Source organism: Ranitomeya imitator, chromosome 1, assembly GCF_032444005.1.
Source record: "Ranitomeya imitator isolate aRanImi1 chromosome 1, aRanImi1.pri, whole genome shotgun sequence".
Classification (NCBI taxonomy): domain Eukaryota; kingdom Metazoa; phylum Chordata; class Amphibia; order Anura; family Dendrobatidae; genus Ranitomeya; species Ranitomeya imitator.
Genome location: NC_091282.1, coordinates 947176388 through 947197539, shown reverse-complemented (window position 1 = coordinate 947197539; position 21152 = coordinate 947176388). Strand labels below are relative to the sequence as shown.

General features: G+C 44.2%; 1 protein-coding gene across 2 annotated transcripts in view; it reads left to right on the top strand.

Annotated features, from left to right (window-relative positions):
* The window catches only part of CENPE (centromere protein E), a 206619-nt gene that overhangs the window by 40438 nt on the left and 145029 nt on the right, over positions 1–21152 (top strand). For both annotated transcript variants that reach the window (XM_069743668.1, XM_069743664.1), the window contains exons 7-17: positions 2776–2843; positions 3883–3957; positions 4079–4218; positions 4338–4467; positions 6950–7075; positions 7195–7350; positions 7473–7632; positions 7729–7882; positions 12726–13209; positions 16307–16366; positions 16458–16625. In XM_069743668.1, the coding sequence (XP_069599769.1) occupies positions 2776–2843; positions 3883–3957; positions 4079–4218; positions 4338–4467; positions 6950–7075; positions 7195–7350; positions 7473–7632; positions 7729–7882; positions 12726–13209; positions 16307–16366; positions 16458–16625 (1721 nt within the window). The remainder of the gene's footprint in view (positions 1–2775; positions 2844–3882; positions 3958–4078; positions 4219–4337; positions 4468–6949; positions 7076–7194; positions 7351–7472; positions 7633–7728; positions 7883–12725; positions 13210–16306; positions 16367–16457; positions 16626–21152) is intronic.

The following is a 21152-nucleotide window of genomic DNA, read 5'->3' as shown; positions in this document are numbered from 1 at the left end:
AGCGGAACACAGTCTAAAGTCCTTGACAGCTCTCCACTTAAAGGGCTCAGAAAACCAGACTGCAGACTTCCTGAGCAGGACATGCTTAAAGCAGGGAGCGTGGGAGCTAAATCAGTTGGTCTTCGATCAAATCGTGAATCTCTGGGGTCTACCAGAAATAGACCTATTCGCGAACAGCCAAAACCACAAAGTGAAAACATTCTGCTCAATAGATCCCCGGGGGAACCCTGTAGCTCTAGACGCACTAACAATTCCTTGGAACTATCGTCTCGCCTATGCGTTCCCTCCAATGTCGCTCATCCCCTTAGTGTTGAGGAAAATTCGGGAGGAGAGAGCTACAGTGATAGTAATAGCGCCATTTTGGCCCCGCAGAATATGGTTTTCTTGGCTAAGAAACCTGTCCATATCGAGTCCTTGGGTTCTACCAGACTCTCCAAAACTTCTGTCCCAGGGTCCAGTATTTCACCCCAATGTAAAAAATTTACACATGACAGCATGGCTTTTGAAAGGAGGTTGCTGAAGGATAAAGGGTTCTCTCCCAACTTGGTGTCCACTCTATTACAGAGTAGAAAACCCGTAACCACTAGAATATATGGGAAAGTGTGGAAAAAGTTTGTCGGTATCAGGGGCAGACCCGTCCGGGGAGATCCCAATAGGGAAAATACTTGAGTTCTTACAGAAAGGTCTGGAAAGAGGTTTAGCTACAAGCACTCTAAAGGTCCAGGTGGCAGCCTTAGGAGCACTGTATAATTACGACTTGGCCAAAAATCGATGGGTCATGCGTTTCATTAAAGCCTCATCTAGATCCAGACCCATTCCCCTCCACAACTCGCCTCCATGGGATCTAAACCTTGTATTAAACGCTCTAACCAAACCTCCCTTTGAGCCCCTGACAGAAGTTCCTTTAAAGATCTTATCCCTAAAAACCACACTCCTAGTGGCCCTAACCTCGGCTCGTCGTGTCAGCGATATACAAGCGTTATCCTCATGTCTACCCTTTATTCAGATACTTGATGACATTCATTCTTAAAACTGACCCGGCTTACCTCCCTAAAATATCGTCAGTTTCATAGAACGCAAGAAATTTCTTTGCCCTCCTTTTGTCCCAACCCTAAAAATGAGGGGGAAAGAACACTGCATACCCTAGACGTAAAAAGATGCCTGATCCAATATCTGTCAGCCACTAGGGAGTGCAGGAAGGATAGGGCTTTGTTTGTCTGCTTCCAGGGTCCACGGAAGGGGGAAAAAAGCATCGAAAGCCACGTTAGCAAGGTGGATAAGAGATGCCATCGCCCTATCCTACTCATCCTGCGGAACAGCCATCCCGGAGAATATAAAGGCTCATTCGACCAGAGCAGTGGCATCATCCTGGGCGGAGAGAGCGGGCGCTTCGATACAACAGATATGTAGAGCGGCCACTTGGTCTTCCCAGTCTACATTTTTCAAGCATTACCGCTTAGACTTGACCTCCTCTGATACTACCTTTGGGCGAAGGGTTCTAGAGGCAGTGGTCCCTCCCTAAGAGCTATCTATTCAAATCTCTCCGTGGTGCCATCATGGGGATAGAGAAAATGGTAGTTACCTGCCGATAACGGTATTTCTCTGATCCCATGATGGCACCCGTATATTCCCTCCCTTTTCACACACAGGTGTGCACTTGGTAATGTACCAGTAATTAGTTTTAGTCACGGTGCCTCTGTTAAGTTAAATTTGGCTAAGTTTAATTTGTGTAAATATTGAGTTGCAGCTGAAGTTCTGTATAAGGCTCTGTAATCCAACTGATGTGGGAGAGAGGTACGCCCTTTTTCATCTGTAGGTTTCCTGTCCCTGGGGGCGGACCCCTCTCTCCGTGGTGCCATCATGGGATCAGAGAAATACCGTTATCGGCAGGTAACTACCATTTTCCAGGCTATGGGCCTGACTCTGACCTGGGTTAGGATTTGCCTCCAGCGATTATTATAAATAAAAGGGGGCGAGTTACCGGTGTGATGTGTAATGGTCGCTCTCCTGATCTCACTGCAGAGGTGTGTGATTTGACTGACACATCTGTAAGTTCCATCTCACAGGGTTGTAATATTGTTCCTATATAGCAGAGCTGTGAGAGCTGCAGCAAATACAGTATGTTTGTAATGAGACAAAGTTCAGTTCTCCTGTTCTGTTAGTTACATGTCTCACACTGGTAACTCCCCTCTTATTTAACAGAATCTCTGGAGGCAGATTTGTGTCTGGGCCATAGCCTGGAATAGCTCATTTACATATTAGAGAAATGTGGATTTGTCTAGAATAAAAGATCAGATATCGAGGTATCCGTTTTATTCAGCTTCCTATGACCTACATGCACATATGGCTTAAGAGTAGTGATGAGCGAACGTACTCGGATAACATATTCGAGACCCTGCGGCTGCACATTTTGCGGCTAACAGCTGTAAAACATGCAGCCGCAACACGCCCAAAATGCTCTGATAAGGTGTCATCCAAGCATGCTCGGGTGTTGAGTACGTTCACTCATTACTACTTTGGAGTACTGATCCTACTGACGGATTCCCTTTTAAATACTTGCATATTAGTGACTCTGATAACATCTGTTGCTGCTGGCCACAGCCAACAAACTAGCAAATGATGGGGATATGGACAAAAGTTTTGTATGGGGGCAGCATAACAGGACACACATTTCAGTTTATCAAAGACCAATAAAATATCTTGATGTTGAGCACCTCTTATACATTACTGTTACAGAACGGCTTGGAGAGTTGTCACCGTTGTATTCTCTTGCAGAACACAGACACTATGGAGAGACAAAAATGAATGACCACAGCAGCCGCTCCCACACTATTTTTAGGATGGTAAGCATTGAGTGTGCAACTAATTTTCCCAAGAGCAAGAGACTGATTGTGGCTTGGGGTCACAGATGCATGCAAGTAATGGGTTAAATTTTTCATCCAGAAAAGTGGGATTTTTTTTGTTTTGGTTTCTTTTTTTTTCTCACTTGTCATCCATGTGAAGTCTGTTTTGTTACTCTAAGATTCTGAGGCTATGTGCACACGTTGCAGATTTGGCTGCGGATCCACAGCGGATTTGATGCTGCGGATCTGCAGCAGTTTTCCATGCGTTGTGCAGTACCATGTAAACCTATGGAAAACAAAATCTACAGTGCACATGGTGCAGAAAAATACCGCACGGAAACACAGCGGTTTATTTTCCGCAGCATGTCAATTCTTTGTGCGGATTCCGCAGCGTTTTACACCTGTTCCATATTTGGAATCCGCAGGTGTAAAAAAACGCATGTAAATCCTGTGGATTATTCAGAATGTGCGCAGAAAAATCCGCACACGAATCCGCAACGTGTGCACGTACCCGGAATCATTTACAGGTGCCTATGCTACAGAATTGTAGTGAATGCCTACCGCGCTGCTGTTAAATAAAACCGGAGACTATATTTTTCTTTTGGGAACTAATTGAAAAGGGGGGAAAAATGGAAAGAAGAGCAATCTTGGGGCTGAACTCCAAACTCCTACCCATAACCAAAGAGTAATTTAAAAAAAACCTTTTCCCAGAATGGCTTGATTCTACAGCAGTCCCACCATATGTTTATCATATTACCTCTATCTCTTCCACATCGCCAACATGTTAGGAACAGATGGAAAAATAGCATGCCATTTTGAGGGATAATGATACCATCTTGTAGTAGTTTTATAGTTCTCTCCCTGGGCAGGACAAGCGATTGATAGGCTTTCTATTTACACACATACTTTCCCCACTCTGAGATAAAGATTGCCCAAGTTCCCATTCCTATGCCAACTACTAGCCCGCATCCCTCTCTGATTAGGTAGTCGTTGGTTTTTTGTTTATTTTTTTTTTTTAATAGTTTTTTTCTTGCAATAGATTGTTGAAAGCCGTGAAAGAAATGACCCAGGGAATTCTGAAAACTGTGATGGAGCGATTATGGTGTCTCATCTGGTAAGTAATGTATTTAGAGACCAGAGCTTTTCCCAATAAATACACAGGACTGGTGACAAATGTTCCCCCCCAATACTTTCTGAGTTGAGTTCGGTTCTCTTGTCCACCTTTATTTCTTCAGAATCTTGTTGATTTGGCTGGCAGTGAACGGGCAAGCCAGACTGGGGCAGAAGGCGTTAGGTTGAAAGAAGGATGCAATATCAACCGCAGCTTGTTTATACTTGGACAAGTCATTAAAAAACTTAGTGACGGCCAGGTTGGGTAAGTGTGTATTGACATTTTCTTTGTTTGTTTTTTCTTTTTATTAAGAAGCAGATTGTATGTAACTTTTTTTTGTGATTCATTGGTTAACATGTGTTTTTTTTTTTTTTTGCCAACAGTGGATTTATCAATTATAGAGACAGCAAGTTAACAAGAATTCTTCAGAATTCATTAGGTGGAAATACAAAAACTGTAATCATCTGTACTATTACACCCATTTCTTTGGATGAGACCCTGAGTACTTTGCAGGTAAGCAATAGTTGTATTTTTTGTTTTACTCTCATTAACCCTTCCCAAAGTATGTCCTACATTGGGTGCAAGTGTATGGAGCTGGTTTGGAAGTGAAGCCTGCATCATACCTGGCTGTCAGCAACCAGAGCGAGCTTCGATCGCTATGGGGAAACACACTCATACGAGGGGCGATCCAAAAGTAATGATGATCAATACTAAACACAATGAATATAGTCAAAAAATAAATTTATTTTTCTACATAGTCTCCTAACAAGTCTATACATTTAGTCCATCTCTTTTCTAAACTTAGAATTCCCTTCAAAAATAATTCTTGATCTTGACCCTCAAAAAAATCCCCAACAGTGGTTATCACGTCGCTATTGTCGTCAAATTTCTTGCCCCGGAGGTGTTCCTTGAGCCGAGGAAAGAGAAAGTCACTGGGGGCTAGATCTGGTGAATAGGGGGGGTGTTCCACCAGTTCAAAGCCCGCTTCTTGAATGGTAGCCATGGCAACTGCAGCTTTGTGAGCCGGCGCGTTATCTTGGTGAAACAGCACTCCAGCCTGCAGTTTGCCGTGCCTTTTCTCCTTGATAGCCTCCCGCAATCTTCTTATTTGTTCTGCGTAGTAGGAGCCCGTAATAGTGGCTCCCTTCTCCAAATAGTCCACCATAATTCCTTCATCGTCCCAAAAAACGGACGCCATAACCTTCCCTGCTGAGCTTGACACTTTGAATTTCTTCGGCGTCGGCTCGTTTCCATGTCATCGATTGTTGTTTAGTTTTGGGATCAAAGTGGTGGATCCAGGTCTCGTCCATGGTCAAAAAAGTGACAAAAGTTTCCTTGTCTGGTTGGAACTTTTCGAGATTTGCTATTGAAATGTCAACTCGTTTCTTCTTTTGTTCATCGGTTAACATTTTTGGCACCCAACGCGCGGAGACCTTTCTCATATGCAATTCTTTTGCAAGGATTCTTTGAATACTGCCATATGAGATCCCTGGGACCTCAGCTACATGCCTGATAGTCGCTCTTCAATCTGCCAATACAACTTCTTCAACTTTTTTCACGTTTTCTTCATTGAGGGACGTGGATGGGCGTCCTTCACGATGTTCATTTTCCGTCGATGTTCTTCCCAGCTTAAATTCCTTGGCCGAGCGTGCAACTGTGGAATATGGAGGAGAAGAGTCCCCCAATGTTTCCACCAAGTCGCTGTGTATGTCTTTGGTAGTCATTTTTTTTCAAGCAGAGGTATTTGACAGCTCTGAGCTCCGTTTTTTTCCGTTTTGATGTTCACTCCTCGGCAGTTCATATTCAAATGAGCTCCCGGGAATCGTGGTCTATTTAAGTAATTTTTTTTTTCCTGGACTAGTGGGTACCTAAGAGAAGAAAACATTTTATTTTAATTTGTGTGTGCAATAGAAATAACCGATTATCATTACTTTTGGATCGCCCCTCGTATATGTTCAAAAGAAAGAACTATGAGTCTGGAATCGCATTAATTGTACTGATAATCATGTTGCCAGGTTACTTTTACCACATAATGAAAATCAAAAATAAAATATTTGTGTGTAATAGCTATATAATCTCTCACACTTGTGGCTTTTATAAACAAAATATTCGTATAGCACATAATCTATTAGACTGGGAACAAAAGAAGTGCCAAGTTCTCCCAGGTGGAGTACTCATATGAATTATGAAAATAAATTTTGTGCAGGATAATACAACTTGGCACCTCCCCTTAATGCAAAAAGGTGAAAAGCGCGTCGGGGTAGCGTTGAGTCTATCTTGCACACCATGAGTAAGCAATGCATTGGGCATTTGACTATTTCTTTTTTTTTTTTTTTTTTTTTTTAAGGCATCGGTAGTTTGCGATTTGAACTATTTCCATAAACGATGCAATGTATTGATAGCCCTCCTTCATTCTCCTTTCCTCCTTGTTATACCTTTTTTTTTTTTTTTTTTTTTTTTTTATATGTACACGTTATTTGATAATTTTTAAAATGTTCAAATATAGTTTTACGCTGCTTGATGGTTTATGGCTACTCCAGTAGTTCTGTGTTTTGTTTTGTTTTTTTCACTCTCATGGGTATGTTGACGGACTCTTTTGCAGGAAGTAGTAGCAAAAAATAATGTGGCGGGAAGGGGTTTATACTAACTTGATTAAAATTTCTACTGACTGCTTTGTTTTGACGGGTCAAATCTTGGGACCATTGACAAAGGATTCAATTTACCGTTTTATAATATCACTTCAGTTTATACATTTCTGCTACAGCCATTTTACCACATCTTTCATAATTGAGGTACTGAAAGTATGAGTCTCTCTTGTGCATGATGCCTTTTCAAATCTGTTCTGATGGACATCAGGGAGGAATCATCGCGCTCATTCTTTCTAGTGACAGTGCTGTGCAGACCCCGAATGACCGAAAAGGATCGTGTGAACGTAGGAAATGGCCTTGTGACCAAATGCACTTTTTAATATTTTTTTTTTTTTTTTTTTTTTCAGTTTGCAAGTACAGCAAAGCATGTTAAAAATACTCCTCATGTTAATGAGGTACTTGACGACCATGCTCTTCTTAAAAGGTACAGGAAAGAAATCCTGGACCTGAAAAAACAACTAGAAGGGTTGGAAGTAAGTGTGTTCTTGACCTGCTAGCTCAGTCCTTTCTGGATGTATGTCAGTAGTGTTTAATATGGACTGTATGCATTTCCCGTTGGACATGATCACCTACACCATTCCCTCTTACACAGGCTTCAACTAATATAAAAACACACGCTATGGCTATGGAAGAATATAACCAACTACTATCAGAGATCAAAGAGCTTCAAAAGGAAAAGGAAGACAGGATATGTAACTTGGGAAACATGATGGTTGCGTCTACACAACAGTCTCATGAAGATCAAAGGGTAAACTTTTTTTTTTTTTAATTTTTTTCTCAGTTGTATAATTTCAAGATTTATTTTCAACATCTTTCCACTTCTCTTTGGCTTATAATTCTTCCCAATTTATTTCCCTTAATATCTTAAAGTTTAAGAAAAGGAGGAGAGTCACATGGGCTCCTGGAAAACTTCAGGATAGCTTGCACTCTGCCGGGATCTCGCACTTCGATATAGCCTCTAAAGTAACTGCGCACGTTGCCAAGAGACCAAAGCTTTCTGAGTTTTCAACAATCCCAGAGATTGATGAGTGTGAGTGATTTGTGACCGAGTAGTCAGAACTTCTTGCTGCTTGAATGTTTATTAATCATGTTCGTTAAAGTGTTTTGTTTTGCATGTTCTCTCCAGCAACTTGCACAGAGTTTTCAGAATTTGATGACACAGGCAGAGTACTTGATGATCTTGCTATGGATGCAGATTGGAATTCTGGAAACAACGTTGCATACAGGGAGCGAACGGCTCTTTCTTATTCAATGATGGATTTTTCTGCAGAAAGCACAAGGTTTGTGGAGGTTTTGTTAAATAGATATATACAGATTGTATGGGCAGAAGTATTGGGACACCTATACATTACACCATCCGGAGCATTTGACATCCCTTTTAAGGGCTCTTTAACAAGTTAGTGTTTCCGGTACGTGACAGTTTTCACACGTACCGGAAATACTTACACACCTAGACCCATGCAAGTGAATCAGTCTGTGCACATGTCAATGTGTTTCGATGGACTTTTTAACAGCAGCATGGGCCGTAAAATGTTCTGGACACGTGCACCCAGATGACATCCCTGTGACATGTACCGGCACCTGGGAATCAACGGTACTGTTCACGCAGTTCCATTTGCGCCGGGTGCTGAAGCAACTATCATCATTCTCCCCTGCTTGTATTGCATATAAGTAAATGAAATAATTAAATTTAAACTTAAAAAAAAAAAAAAAACGGGGTTCTCCCCCATTTTTAAAAAACAGTTAAGCTAAAGCAGACAGCTGGGGGACTGGTATTCTCAAGCTAGTAAGGGGCCATGGATGTACCTCCCCTTCCCCCAGCCTCAAAATAGCAGCCTGCAGCTGCCCGAAAAGGCTCATCTATTAGATGCCTTAATTCTGGCGCTTTGCCTATTTCCACTTGCGGTAACAGGAGGGGTTGATGTCGGCTTTGTATGGTCTGGTGACATCAAGTCTGTGAGAACTTCTCTATTAGGCTGTGTGCACAGGATGCAGATTTGGTGCAGAAAAATCTGCTGCAGTTCTGCACTAAATCTGCATCTCCTGGCAGAATCTGCAGGTGCATCTTTGATGCGTTTTTGATCTGCACAAAAAACGCATCAAAAACGCACCTGCAGATTTCTATTATGGAGGGGTGCAGAAACGCTGCAGAACTGCACAAAAGTGACATGCACTGCTTTGAAATCTGCATCGTTTCTGCGCAGATTTTTCTGCACCATGTGCACAGCTTTTTTTTTTCACATTGATTTACATTGTACTGTGATCACAGTGCAGTTCTGCAGCGTTTCTGCTGAAGAAAAATCTGCTGCAGTTCTGCACTAAATCTGCATCGTGTGCACATACCCTTAGGCAATGTTCACACGTTCCTGATTTCCCTGCTGTTTTTTCTGCACTAAAACCCGCATCTCTTGGCAGAAAACGCAGGTACGTTTTTTGGTGCGGTTTTTTTATGCAGTTTTCTCTGCAGAGTCTGTGTTTTCTAGGAAGTTTTTTTTAGGGTTAAAATGGCTGAAAATACCCTAACCCTAACCTTAACCCTAGTTCTAACTGTAGTGGGGGAAAAAAATAAATAACAATAATAAAATAAAGAATTTACTACCTATGGGGGTGATAAAGGGGGGGGGGGGGTGATAAAGGGGGGGGGGGGGGGGGTTATCGCAGTGATCAAAATGTGCCTGGAACGAATCTGCTGGCCGGCAGATTCGGCAGGCGCACTGCGCATGCGCCCGCCATTTTGGAAGATGGCGGCGCCCAGGGAGAAGACGGACGGACACCGGGAGGCCCGGTAAGTATAAGGGGGGGAGATGAGGGCACGGGGGGGAGGGGGGGCGTCGGAGCACGGGGGGGGTGGCATCGGAGCATGGGGAGGTGGGATTGGAGCACGGGGGGGCAGCCACACTCCGCCCACGCACTTCCTGCTGCAGCGATTCTGCACCACAAACCGCAGAAAACCCGCAGATATTTTTTTCGTCTGCGGGTTTGACCCTCACAATGGAGGTCAATGGGTGCAGAACCGCTGCAGTTCCGCACAAAGTGACATGGTCCTTCTTTTTTACCGCAGCTATTCAGCGCGGCTTTTTTAGTGAATTTCCGCATCATGTGCACAGTGGTTCCTGTTTTCCATAGGGTACATTGTACTGTACCCTGCATGGAAAACGGCTGCGGAACCGCAGCGGCAAAATCGCGGCGGTTCCGCAGTAAAAAACGCATTGTGTGAACATGGCCTTACTAATCCTAGGATTGTATTGTAAATAGACACACCGCCAGAATGAAGTCTTTTATTTGAAATAAAAACAAAACCATTATCCTTTTTTTTTTTTTTTTTTTTTTTTTTTTTTATTTAAAAATACCACAGTTATAATCGCCTAATGCCTGGAGTCCTGGGTTCAAACCCCACCAAGGACAACATCTGCAAAGCGTTTGTATGTTCTCTCCGTGTTTGCGTGGGTTTCCTCCCACATTCCAAAGAAATACTAAGAGGGAATTTAGAGTGTGAGCCCCAACGGGGACAGTGATGATAATGTGTGCAAACTGTAAAGCGCTGCGGAATATGTTAGCGCTATATAAAAATAAAGATTATTAATTCCACTGAACACCTCTCCTCCTGAGGCTGCGTTCCCAGCTGGGCTGAACTGCTTTGACTTCAGCACCGTGAGAAAATCAATTCACCGCAGATTACCGTGAGGTCAACGCGTTTCAACCTGGCTGGGAACGCAGCCTTGGTGACCCATGGTAACCTCCATGAGGGTGGGACCATTAAATAATTGAAGAATACAGCTTGTGGACCCCTCTATTCTATACATCCAACCCTGCGAAAGCTGACACCTGTGGGTTGCAGCCCTCAGCTATCAGTTTTGGCTGGTTGGTCATCATTTTTTATATCTGTTCTTTATAGTGCAGAATGATGACAGCTGTCTTCAGCGCAGGGAACAGCGCGAACAGGAACGCTGCTTCCCAGGCGCTGGGACGACACATGTGGTGATTAAGCAAATGTCTGCCATTCACACACCACACACACAACACTGATATTTCCGGTACTGGAAATATCAGGATGTGTAAACGAGTCCTAATATAGAGGCCAGTAGTATGGAGTTGGTTTCCCCCTTTGCAGCTGTAACAGCTTCTGCTCTTCTGCAAAAAACATTATATAAGGACATTAAAATGTCTGAGGAAATTTGTGCCAATTAACTCCTGAGAACAATTGTGAGGTCAGACCCTGATGTTGCTGAGCGGAATTGGCTCTGTTCTAGTTTGTACCAAAGGTGTTTGATGGGGTGGATGTCTGGGCTCTATACAGATAGGCTAGTTTCACACTAGCGTTTTGAGGAGCTGCAGACTTTCCCTGTGAAGCCCCAACCTCGGGCGCATCTCTGCTGCTAGCTCCGCCTACTTCAGCATGCGTACCTATCTTTAACATTAGGTACGCAGGTCGTGCGGCTGTATGCGGATGCTTCCTCTTGCGTGGTTTTGACGATGCGGAGAAACAAATTTCAACCAGCTGTGTCCTACGCTGGTCGCCGCATCATCAAAACGACGCATGCGGAGGCATCCGCATACAGCCGCACGACCTGTGTACCTAATGTTAAAGATGGGTACGCTGGCCGCATGTGGAAGTAGGCGGAGCTAGCAGCGGAGGTGCGGCCCAGGGCGGGGCTTCACGGAGTAAGTCCGCAGCTCCTCAAAGCACTAATGTGAAACCGGCCTAAGCCGGTATGATCCACCGTAAACTTGCCCGACCCTGCCTTTATGGACCTTGCTTTGTACATTGGGGCACAGTTCTGCTGGAAGAAAGCCTTTCCTGAGCTGTTCACGCAAAGAATGGTCTAAAATGTGGTGGCATCCTGAAAGATTAACCCCCTCCACAACGGGGCCAATTTCCGTTTGTGCGTGTTTTTCTCCTTTTTCCCAGAGCTGTAACTTTTTTTTATTCTTTACTGTTCTTTAGTCCCTCAGTACTTGAATCTGATCGCTTGTGTTGTATACAGTCATGTCACAGCATCACTGCATATAGTAAACCCACAGGCTGGGTTGCAAAGGAGCTCCATACTGATAAGCATGGGGGGTCTTCAGCAGACCCTCCGCTGTCAGTTACCCATCGGCAACCCACGATTGTTGGAGGCAGGTCTTGTCTGTGACACATGTAGAAAAGCCGCAGAGACACCATCACGTGTTTCTCACCGCAAGCAATAAATAGCCAGGTCTTTCCCTGGGAAGGGATGGGGGCAGTGTTCTGGATCACTGCGTTGAGAAACACGTGATGGTGTCTCCGCGGTGTTGCATGTTTTGATCTCCCCGAGGTCATTCATCCTTATGTTTATTGTCTGTAACACAGACATAATCTGCCAGGTATGTGACTGGCTCACCCTTTGAGTCCGATGCATACACCCGCTTTCAACTTGCGCCGTACATGTATCTCAGCTGTTGTGAAGGGGGTTAATATTTCCTTTCACAGAATATACGGGCCCTCGGCCAACCTTCTGAAGACCAGCCAAACAGCATTATCTTTTCACCACCAAACTTTACAGCTGGTGCAGTCGGGCAGGTAGCATTCACACAGCCGAGACTCCATCAGTCTGCCAGATGGACACATGATCCGTCTCTCCACAGAACACCATTCTGCTCCCAAGTCCAATGGTGGCATGCTCTATACCACTCCAAATGATGCAGTTGCTCAGCCATGGAAACCATGCTATGAAGCTTTTAGATCCATCTTTGTGCTCTTAATGCCAGAGGATGTGACCCTCTCTAACTTTACGGGGCTGAGTTGATCTGGTTACTAAGCGCGCCTCCTTTCCAATAACACCAGACATGGTAAACCATAGAATATTTAGGAGGGAAGAAATGTCATGCACCCACTTGTAACCCCCTATTACAGTACCACACTGGAATTCAGTGACCCCCCTCCCCCTTCAGAACGACCTTCTGTCACACGTTGGTACGGGCAGACTCCATAGGTGGGGGCTGGCACTCATATACCTGTGGTAACGGGACTGAATTCACAGAATAAGAAGTGTCTCAATACTTCTGTCCATATAGAGCAATAATATATAGATAGATATTTATATTGTGTGTGTTTTTACAAATTATCCAGAAGTATTTCCTATTTCTTTCCAATCTACTCAGTGCTGTGATAAAAGACCATTCTATGCAGCAAAAATGTAAAACTGAGCAGAAAGTTGCCGTGTTGGAAAACCAGTTAAAGAAGCTGACCGAAGAATACGAGGTGGAAGCTGGGAAGCGAGAGAGTCTTGAGAAAGAAGTGGCCGAATTAAAGCAAGCTAAATCACATGCTGATAAAGATGTGCAAACCCCAGAGCTGGAAGACACCAGTGTAAAAGACCAGACTGATGCCCAGCCCGAGGATGGCCAGCAAAGTCCAGTGACCGGAGGCCACGTGGAGGTCCAAGAAAAGCTGTCCCTGAAGACTGCTGATTTCCAGGAGCAGGAAACCTTACAGGATTCGCCCCTTCTCACCCAAATAGATGCACTTTACCAGGGTCCTGATAAAGAAGCCCCTTCCAGCAGTGTTCATGATATGTGCTGGGAACATATCCGAATGCTTGAACAAAAGATAGCCGACTTGGAAGGAAGTGCATGTCCTGAAAATGTAAGAAGCACAGGGTTTGTATGTGAAGAGTATCTACAGAGTGTGTTCACCCTACGTTTTTTTTCCATTCGTCAGGGCCTCCATCTTGGCTTAAGGGAAGGTGCCATCAAAAAAAAAAAAATTTTCCAGCGATTGAAAAAATGTAAAGAATTAATGTTTACATTTTCTTAGAAAATATTATCATTTGTTTATAATTTAGTAAACTATGAAAAATTATTTTAAAAATGTTTGGCATTTCCACTTTTAAACACTAGGGGGAGCAGCTGCTGAAATTTGACAAAAACCTAGTGTACAAGCAGTTTTGGGCGGAGTCTGCTGACGTGTGATATCATTCCTCTCCTCCCCTTCTGGGTGTTTGCTAAAGGATAAGAGGATGATATTCAGGAACCCAGTGAGCAGCCATTTTGTTGGTGACTGCAGAGTTATACTGACAAGTAGACAGTCACCAAGGATGGCAGGCAGCAAGGATTCTGGGAGATATATGGTGGAGGGAGCAGGGTGACAGCAGCACAGAGTATTTCAGGAGAGCAGTGTGCTGGTTTATGGGGCGCACCATGTTCAGTGCGCAGAGCAGCCAGGGATTGTACATAGAGCGCTGTCTTTTCTATACATGGATGGACCATCTCCTCAGAAATCCAGGAAACATTTCTGTGGATTGATGGCCTGTTCTGATCCAGACTTTGCATGCAGACCCCATTCCCCTCCTCAGATTCTGTCTTCTCCATCCTGTCCTGGCAATGTGTGAAAGCGAGGTGACGCTGAGAAAGAAATGTAGCCATATAGTAACGATAACCATGAGACCCCTCTCTTCAGCTGCCTCACCAGCCCTCCTCTGACTGCACCTAACTGGAGGTCATGCTGCCCCCTCTATTACCCCAGACCCGTGTGCAGCTGCTCAACCAGAACAACCCTAGAATGGGTCCCCTTTTATGAAGATAATACTGCCATAGTGTTCTCGCATAATACCGCCATATAGATCTCACATAATATCGCCATATAGATCACTCATAATACCGCCATATAGAGCACACAATACCGCCATATACTTCACACATAATACCGCCATATAGATCTCACATAATACCACCAGTGTTCTCTCATAATACCGCCATATAGATCACACATAACGGGGGAGAGGAGTGCATAGGAGAGGATTAGATACACAGCTCAGTCAGTATCATACAGGATAGGATTAGATACGTGGCTCAGCCGTCAGTATCACTATCCTTTAGCATTAGATACACAGCTCAGCAGTCAAGATCACACAGGGTAGGATTAGATACATGGCTCAGCAGTCAGTATCACACGAGAGAGGATTAGATACACATCTCAGCACAGTATCACACAGTGTAGGATTAGATACACGGCTCAGCAGACAGTATAACACAGGATAGGATTAGATGCTCAGCAGACAGTATCACACAGGAGAGGATTAGATGCACAGTCCAGTTAGTATCACACAGGATAGGATTAGATGCATGGCTCAGCAGACAGTATCACACAGGAGAGGATTAGATTCAGGGCTCAGCACAGTAAAGGTACCGTCACATTTAGCGACGCTGCAGCGATCCAGACAACGATCCCAATTGCTGCAGCGTCGCTGTTTGGTCGCTGGAGAGCTGTCACACAGACAGCTCTCCAGCGACCAACTATGCTGGTAACCAGGGTAAACATTGGGTTACTAAGCGCAGGGCCGCGCTTAGTAACCCGATGTTTACCCTCGTTACCAGCGTAAAAGTAAAAAACAAACACTACATACTTGCCTTCCGCTGTCTGTCCCCGGCGCTGTGCTTTCCTGCACTGTCAGCGCCGGCCAGCCGGAAAGCAGAGTGGTGACGTCACCGCTGTGCTCTGCTTTCCGGCTGGCCAGCGCTCAGTGCAGAGAAGCACAGCGCCGGGGGACAGACAGCGGAAGGTAAGAATGTAGTTTGTTTTTTTACTTTTACGCTGGTAACCAGGGTAAACATCTGGTTACTAAGCGCAGCCCTGCGCTTAGTAACCCGATGTTTACCCTGGTTACCAGTGAAGACATCGCTGAATCGGCGTGTCACACGCCGATTCAGCGATGTCTACAGGGAGTCCAGCAACGAAATAAAGTGCTGGACTTTCTGCACCGACCAACGATGGCACAGCAGGATCCTGATCGCTGCTGCCTGTCAAACTGAACGATATCGCTAGCCAGGACGCTGCGACGTCACGAATCGCTAGCGATATCGTTCAGTGTGAAGGTACCTTTACACACATGGGAGGAGATAACTGCTCAGTCAGCACCACAAAGGATAGGATTAGATTACCTCTCCCCCTCCCCACTGATACTTCACTGCTTGTCCTTTCTCCCTCCCGTCCTTGGTCTTCTCCTCCTCCTATAACCACAGGGCTCCTGCGATTATACTGGGAAACCGGAGCTCACAGATGCACTGTTAGCTCCAGGAAGATGGTGCCGATCTCCTGCCTCTGCTGTGATGTGGACGGCTCAGGGGGCGTGGCCACATCAGAGCAGGGAGCAGCACAATGAAAACTATACGGTCGGAGGCCGACTGCTGAGTCCTATGTCCAGGGCTGCCTATTTGCAGAGTGTAAGTGTCGTGCAGCTACACTTACACTCCTGCAAAGGAAAATGGCGGCGCCCAGTAGCTGAAAAAAAAATTAATAATAAAAATGTTAAAGTTAAAAAAAGTAAATTTGTATTAAAAATGATTGTTTATATAATCATTTTTAATACAAAAAATAAAATGCCGCACCTTCCCTTTAAGTCTGAAGCCCTGAATAATGGCATTCAGACATTTTGCATTGGATGGGGCCATTGATTTTACTGCACAACTCCAGCGTTGTGGGAGGGTTGTTTTTTTTGGTTAATTGTTCTATTGAGATTAAATTTTTCGCTGCTAAACTATAGAAAATCTACGGCAACTTTGTTATATTGCAAAGTTATGAAGTCCTGTCATCCTCGTTATAGAATGTTCCCACTAGTGTGAATCTACCACTGTTCAGGCAAAGTGGAATTGGAATCTTCTGAAAATTAGGGTTGAAATGTCTTTTTTTTTTTTTCTTCTGAAAGCTAAGATGATGTAACTAGCTGTATATGATTTCCTTACAGAATAGCCAAAATGACTTGATAGAAAGTCTTCAAATATGTGAAGCTCTTATGGCAGAGAAAGTAAGTGACATTTCGTTGTCTTTATTTGAGCACGCTACGCACTGTTTAATTCTACAAAACGAACTTTATTTTTATTTTTTTTTTCCCTTAGCAATGCGCTCATGAGCAACTGGGGAGTATGCAACATGACTTTGACCATCTAATAGCCGAGAACGAAAGCCTGAAAAGAGAACTTGCTGACATGGAAAACCGTCTCGAGGAGAAGAATGAAACCACTGAATTTGAAATGCTGGAGAAGGCTGCTCAAAAAGAGCATGAGGTGAATACTGCGGGCACAGGGACACCGTATGGAAAGGTGCACTGGGTGTTAAATGGATACTTTGTGTCCTATTAAAGAGAGACCCTGAATCCAGTGATGTCAATCAGTCTGCTGGGTGCAGAAGTTGTGATACAAGAAGGTTTCCTTTCCACATCACTGAAATATGGGTTTCTGTCGCGACCTCATGCCGCCTTTAGATAACATGGCAAAGACCTGCTGCCAAATTCCCTTTTTTAAATTTTTTTTTTTTTTTTTCTGATTGTATTCAGTCAGGTGGCGTATTGTGCACACAGGGGTTTGAGAGCGTACTTACCTCAACACCTAAACTCAAATGCTCAAAAGAATCCTATTCAAACCACTTCTGCTTTTCAAATTGTTTTTTTTTTTTTTTATACCGGTCTTCAGATTGTTCACAATGCTTGGTGGGGGGAGTGCTTTTAAGTTTTTGGGAGTGGGTGAACTATGAAGTCGGGCTCAATAGCTTCTTGGGGAAATGTAGCCTAGAAGCTCGCAGGAAGAGCCGGCATGAAGTTCAGAATATAAACAGTGGTAGACCATGGGTGACAGAAGCAGGGCTAAAGAAGAAAGATGTACCCCTTTTAATGGCAATTTGACAATGGTTTAGCTTTATTTATTTTTTTTTTATTACTAGGGGGCTAGTGAACCTGCTGCCATGTAGTCTTCCATGTTCATGAGCTCTATAGAACCCTACCCTCACCACTGATTGTCAGCTTTCTGCCTATGCACAGTGTACACAGAAATCAGTGATGTGGGTGGGATTATATAGAGCACAACATTCAGAACTGGTATTTCTGCAGCAGATAAAGGTGATTTTATTTAATTTTTTTTTTATACAAAACTACTGTAATCAGCAAATTAAGTGATACAACACTGGAATCAGGTGTCTCTGCCCCAATATCCTGCTACTTTGAGATTTGTTAGGAAAACTCTGGTGGCAGATTCCCTTTTAATAAGTCAGAGATTCACTGCACTACCTATTTAGATGTGTGGATCACCTTCTGCATGTTCCCTACACCGGTAATTACTACTGGTGCTTAGTTTCTCGCACAGGACTCTTTGAAGGACTTAATTGTGGCAGAGAACCTAAGAAACCTGTAGCACCCACCATGTGCAATTACTGTAGATCTGTTTCTTTTGTATAAATCCACAAAAGGCAAGAAAATCAGGCAAGGAGAGCCTTAATAATTTTTATTTATAGAGCGCCAATGTGTCCTGCATCACTTTACAATTACAATGTAACACATTTCTACAGTTACAGATAGTTGATGGTCCTGCTCATAAGTTTACAATATCATAAGGACATTCTACAATAGATCCAGCCATCAGTATAATAAAGGTTTTCATTTTAAGCTGCATGATCCGGTCATCAGCCAGGATATGTCAGGAGTGCAGTTACCGTGTGCTATTGGGTGTGTGGAGGCAGATGAATAGGCAGGAGCAGATTATGCTAAACATTAATGAGGGAATAGGGGAGAGTTAGGCTTGTTTGAACAATGTGTTTTTAAAGTGTTCTTAAAAACATACTGGCTAGATGTTAGCCAGATCATTTTGGGGTATTGCATTCCAGAAAATTGACACCGCAGTAGGGAAGTCTTGGACACAGAGGTGTGAGGTTCGAATTGTGGAGGTTGTTGGTCGTGGATCAGTTCCAGAACAGAGAGCACCTGTAAGGTGATAGACAGAGATGAGGGAGGAGATATAAGTTGGTGCAGAACTGTGGAGAGCTTTGTGGGTGAGATATGAGTTTGTATTGTATTCTGTAGAGAATGGGTAACCAGTGCAATGGCTGGCATAGGGTAGAGGCATCGGTGTAATGACCGGATAGAAATACGACCCTGGCTGCTGCACTCTGGACTGACTGGAGAGAATTTGGTTAGAGGGAGATCGATCAAAAGAGATTTGCAGTAGTCAAGACAAGAGCGACAGTAAGTGTGTTTGCCGTATCAAAGGTGAGAAAAGGTCTGATTCTGGAGCTGTTTTAAAAGTGCAGGTGACACAAGTGAGTGATTGGATATGGGGAATAAAGGAAAGTTCTGTGTCAAATCTGACCCCAAGAAAGTGAGCTTGCAGTTTGGGAGTTATGGTTGCACAACCCAAGGAAATTGCAAAGTCTGGTATAGATGGGGTTAGTAAAGGGAGGAAACCCAAGGAATTTTGGAGAGAATCAGTTTCAAATAAAGGACATGATTTTAGAGATAGCATACAGACGTGGGGGGGGGGGGGGGGTGGCCGGATGTGCGAGGCTGGAGCTCCCTAACCACCAGCTATCATAAGCGGCCCAAAGCACAGTGAGGTGACTGGAGGAGGTCAAATCCGAAGATAAGATAAGCCAGGTGGGGGTGCACTCCAGGAATGAAGCGAGGGAGAAGTAGGGGGCAGGCGCCCAGCAGTGTCCAGGTCTTTGAAGCGGTGGGTAGCTGGATCCAAGATGGCGGCCGTCGGCAGCAGCAGGAGTAATGGCAGTGTGAAGCAAATGAAATTAAAGTTAATTATCAGAGTATTCTGTAGGCTGATAAAATATCTGCATGGTTACACTGAGGAGGTGCCCTGTTAAATATAAAATAAGGGCTTTCACTTTATATACACTTCCCTCCCATTCGACTACGTTAGTCAGAAGGATATGTGTGTATACATACACTCCATAATATATATATATATAGATATAGATAGATATAGATAGATATAGTATGTTCTGCTATGGAGTGTGAATGCACTGATTTTCATCTGATAGTGATTACTGTGCATTCTTCTACTTTGGATCACTCTGGTCCCAGCAATCAGAGCCAAGGCTACATACAAGATTCTCTTCTGCATGTGCACCAAAAAAATCTGTCCACTTTCTGCATGGTTAAAACTTTAATTGTTTGTTTAGCATCAGATTGTCTGACAACCCAAACACACACTTATGTTTCTAGAACGGTCCTCTAAAGGTACCTTCACACTGAACGATATCGCTAGCGATCCGTGACGTTGCAGCGTCCTGGCTAGCGATATCGTTCAGTTTGACAGGCAGCAGTGATCAGGCCATCGTTGGTCGGTGCAGAAAGTCCAGAACTTTATTTCGTCGCTAGACCTCCTGCAGACATCGCTGAATCGGCGTGTGTGACGCTGATTCAGCGATGTCTTCACTGGTAACCAGGGTAAACATCGGGTTACTAAGCGCAGGGACGCGCTTAGTAACCCAATGTTTACCCTGGTTACCAGCGTAAAAGTAAAAAAAACAAACACTACATACTTACCACTGGGTAAATCTGGGGAAACCACTGGGTAAATCTGACAGGGAGAAGGACTTGGGGATCCTAGTTAATGATAAACTTACCTGGAGCAGCCAGTGCCAGGCAGCAGCTGCCAAGGCAAACAGGATCATGGGGTGCATTAAAAGAGGTCTGGATACACATGATGAGAGCATTATACTGCCTCTGTACAAATCCCTAGTTAGACCGCACATGGAGTACTGTGTCCAGTTTTGGGCAGCGGTGCTCAGGAAGGATATAATGGAACTAGAGAGAGTACAAAGGAGGGCAACAAAATTAATAAAGGGGATGGGAGAACTACAATACCCAGATAGATTAGCGAAATTAGGATTATTTAGTCTAGAAAAAAGACGACTGAGGGGCGATCTAATAACCATGTATAAGTATATAAGGGGACAATACAAATATCTCGCTGAGGATCTGTTTATACCAAGGAAGGTGACGGGCACAAGGGGGCATTCTTTGCGTCTGGAGGAGAGAAGGTTTTTCCACCAACATAGAAGAGGATTCTTTACTGTTAGGGCAGTGAGAATCTGGAATTGCTTGCCTGAGGAGGTGGTGATGGCGAACTCAGTCGAGGGGTTCAAGAGAGGCCTGGATGTCTTCCTGGAGCAGAACAATATTGTATCATACAATTAGGTTCTGTAGAAGGACGTAGATCTGGGGATTTATTATGATGGAATATAGGCTGAACTGGATGGACAAATGTCTTTTTTCGGCCTTACTAACTATGTTACTATGTTACCTTCTGCTGTCTGTCCTCCGGCGCTGTGCTTCTCTGCACTGCGAGCAGCGGCCAGCCGGAAAGCAGAGCACAGCGGTGACGTCACCGCTGTGCTTTCCGGCTGGCGCTTAGTCAGTGCAGAGAAGCACAGCGCCGGAGGACAGACAGCGGAAGGTAAGTATGTAGTGTTTTGGTTTTTTTTTACTTTTACGCTGGTAACCAGGGTAAACATCGGGTTACTAAGCACGGTCCTGCGCTTAGTAACCCGATGTTTACCCTGGTTACCAGGGGACCGGCATCGTTGGTCGCTGGAGAGCTGTCTGTGTGACAGCTCTCCAGCGACGCTGCAGCGATCGGGATCGTTGTCTGGATCGCTGCAGCGTCGCTAAATGTGACTGTACCTTAAGGCTGAGTTCACATTTTGTTTAAGGCTACTTTCACACATCAGGTTTTCAGTGTCAGGCTAAATCCGGCGAATGTTGGAAAAACTGGATCTGGCGCAGATTGTGAAAAACTGATGCGACGGAT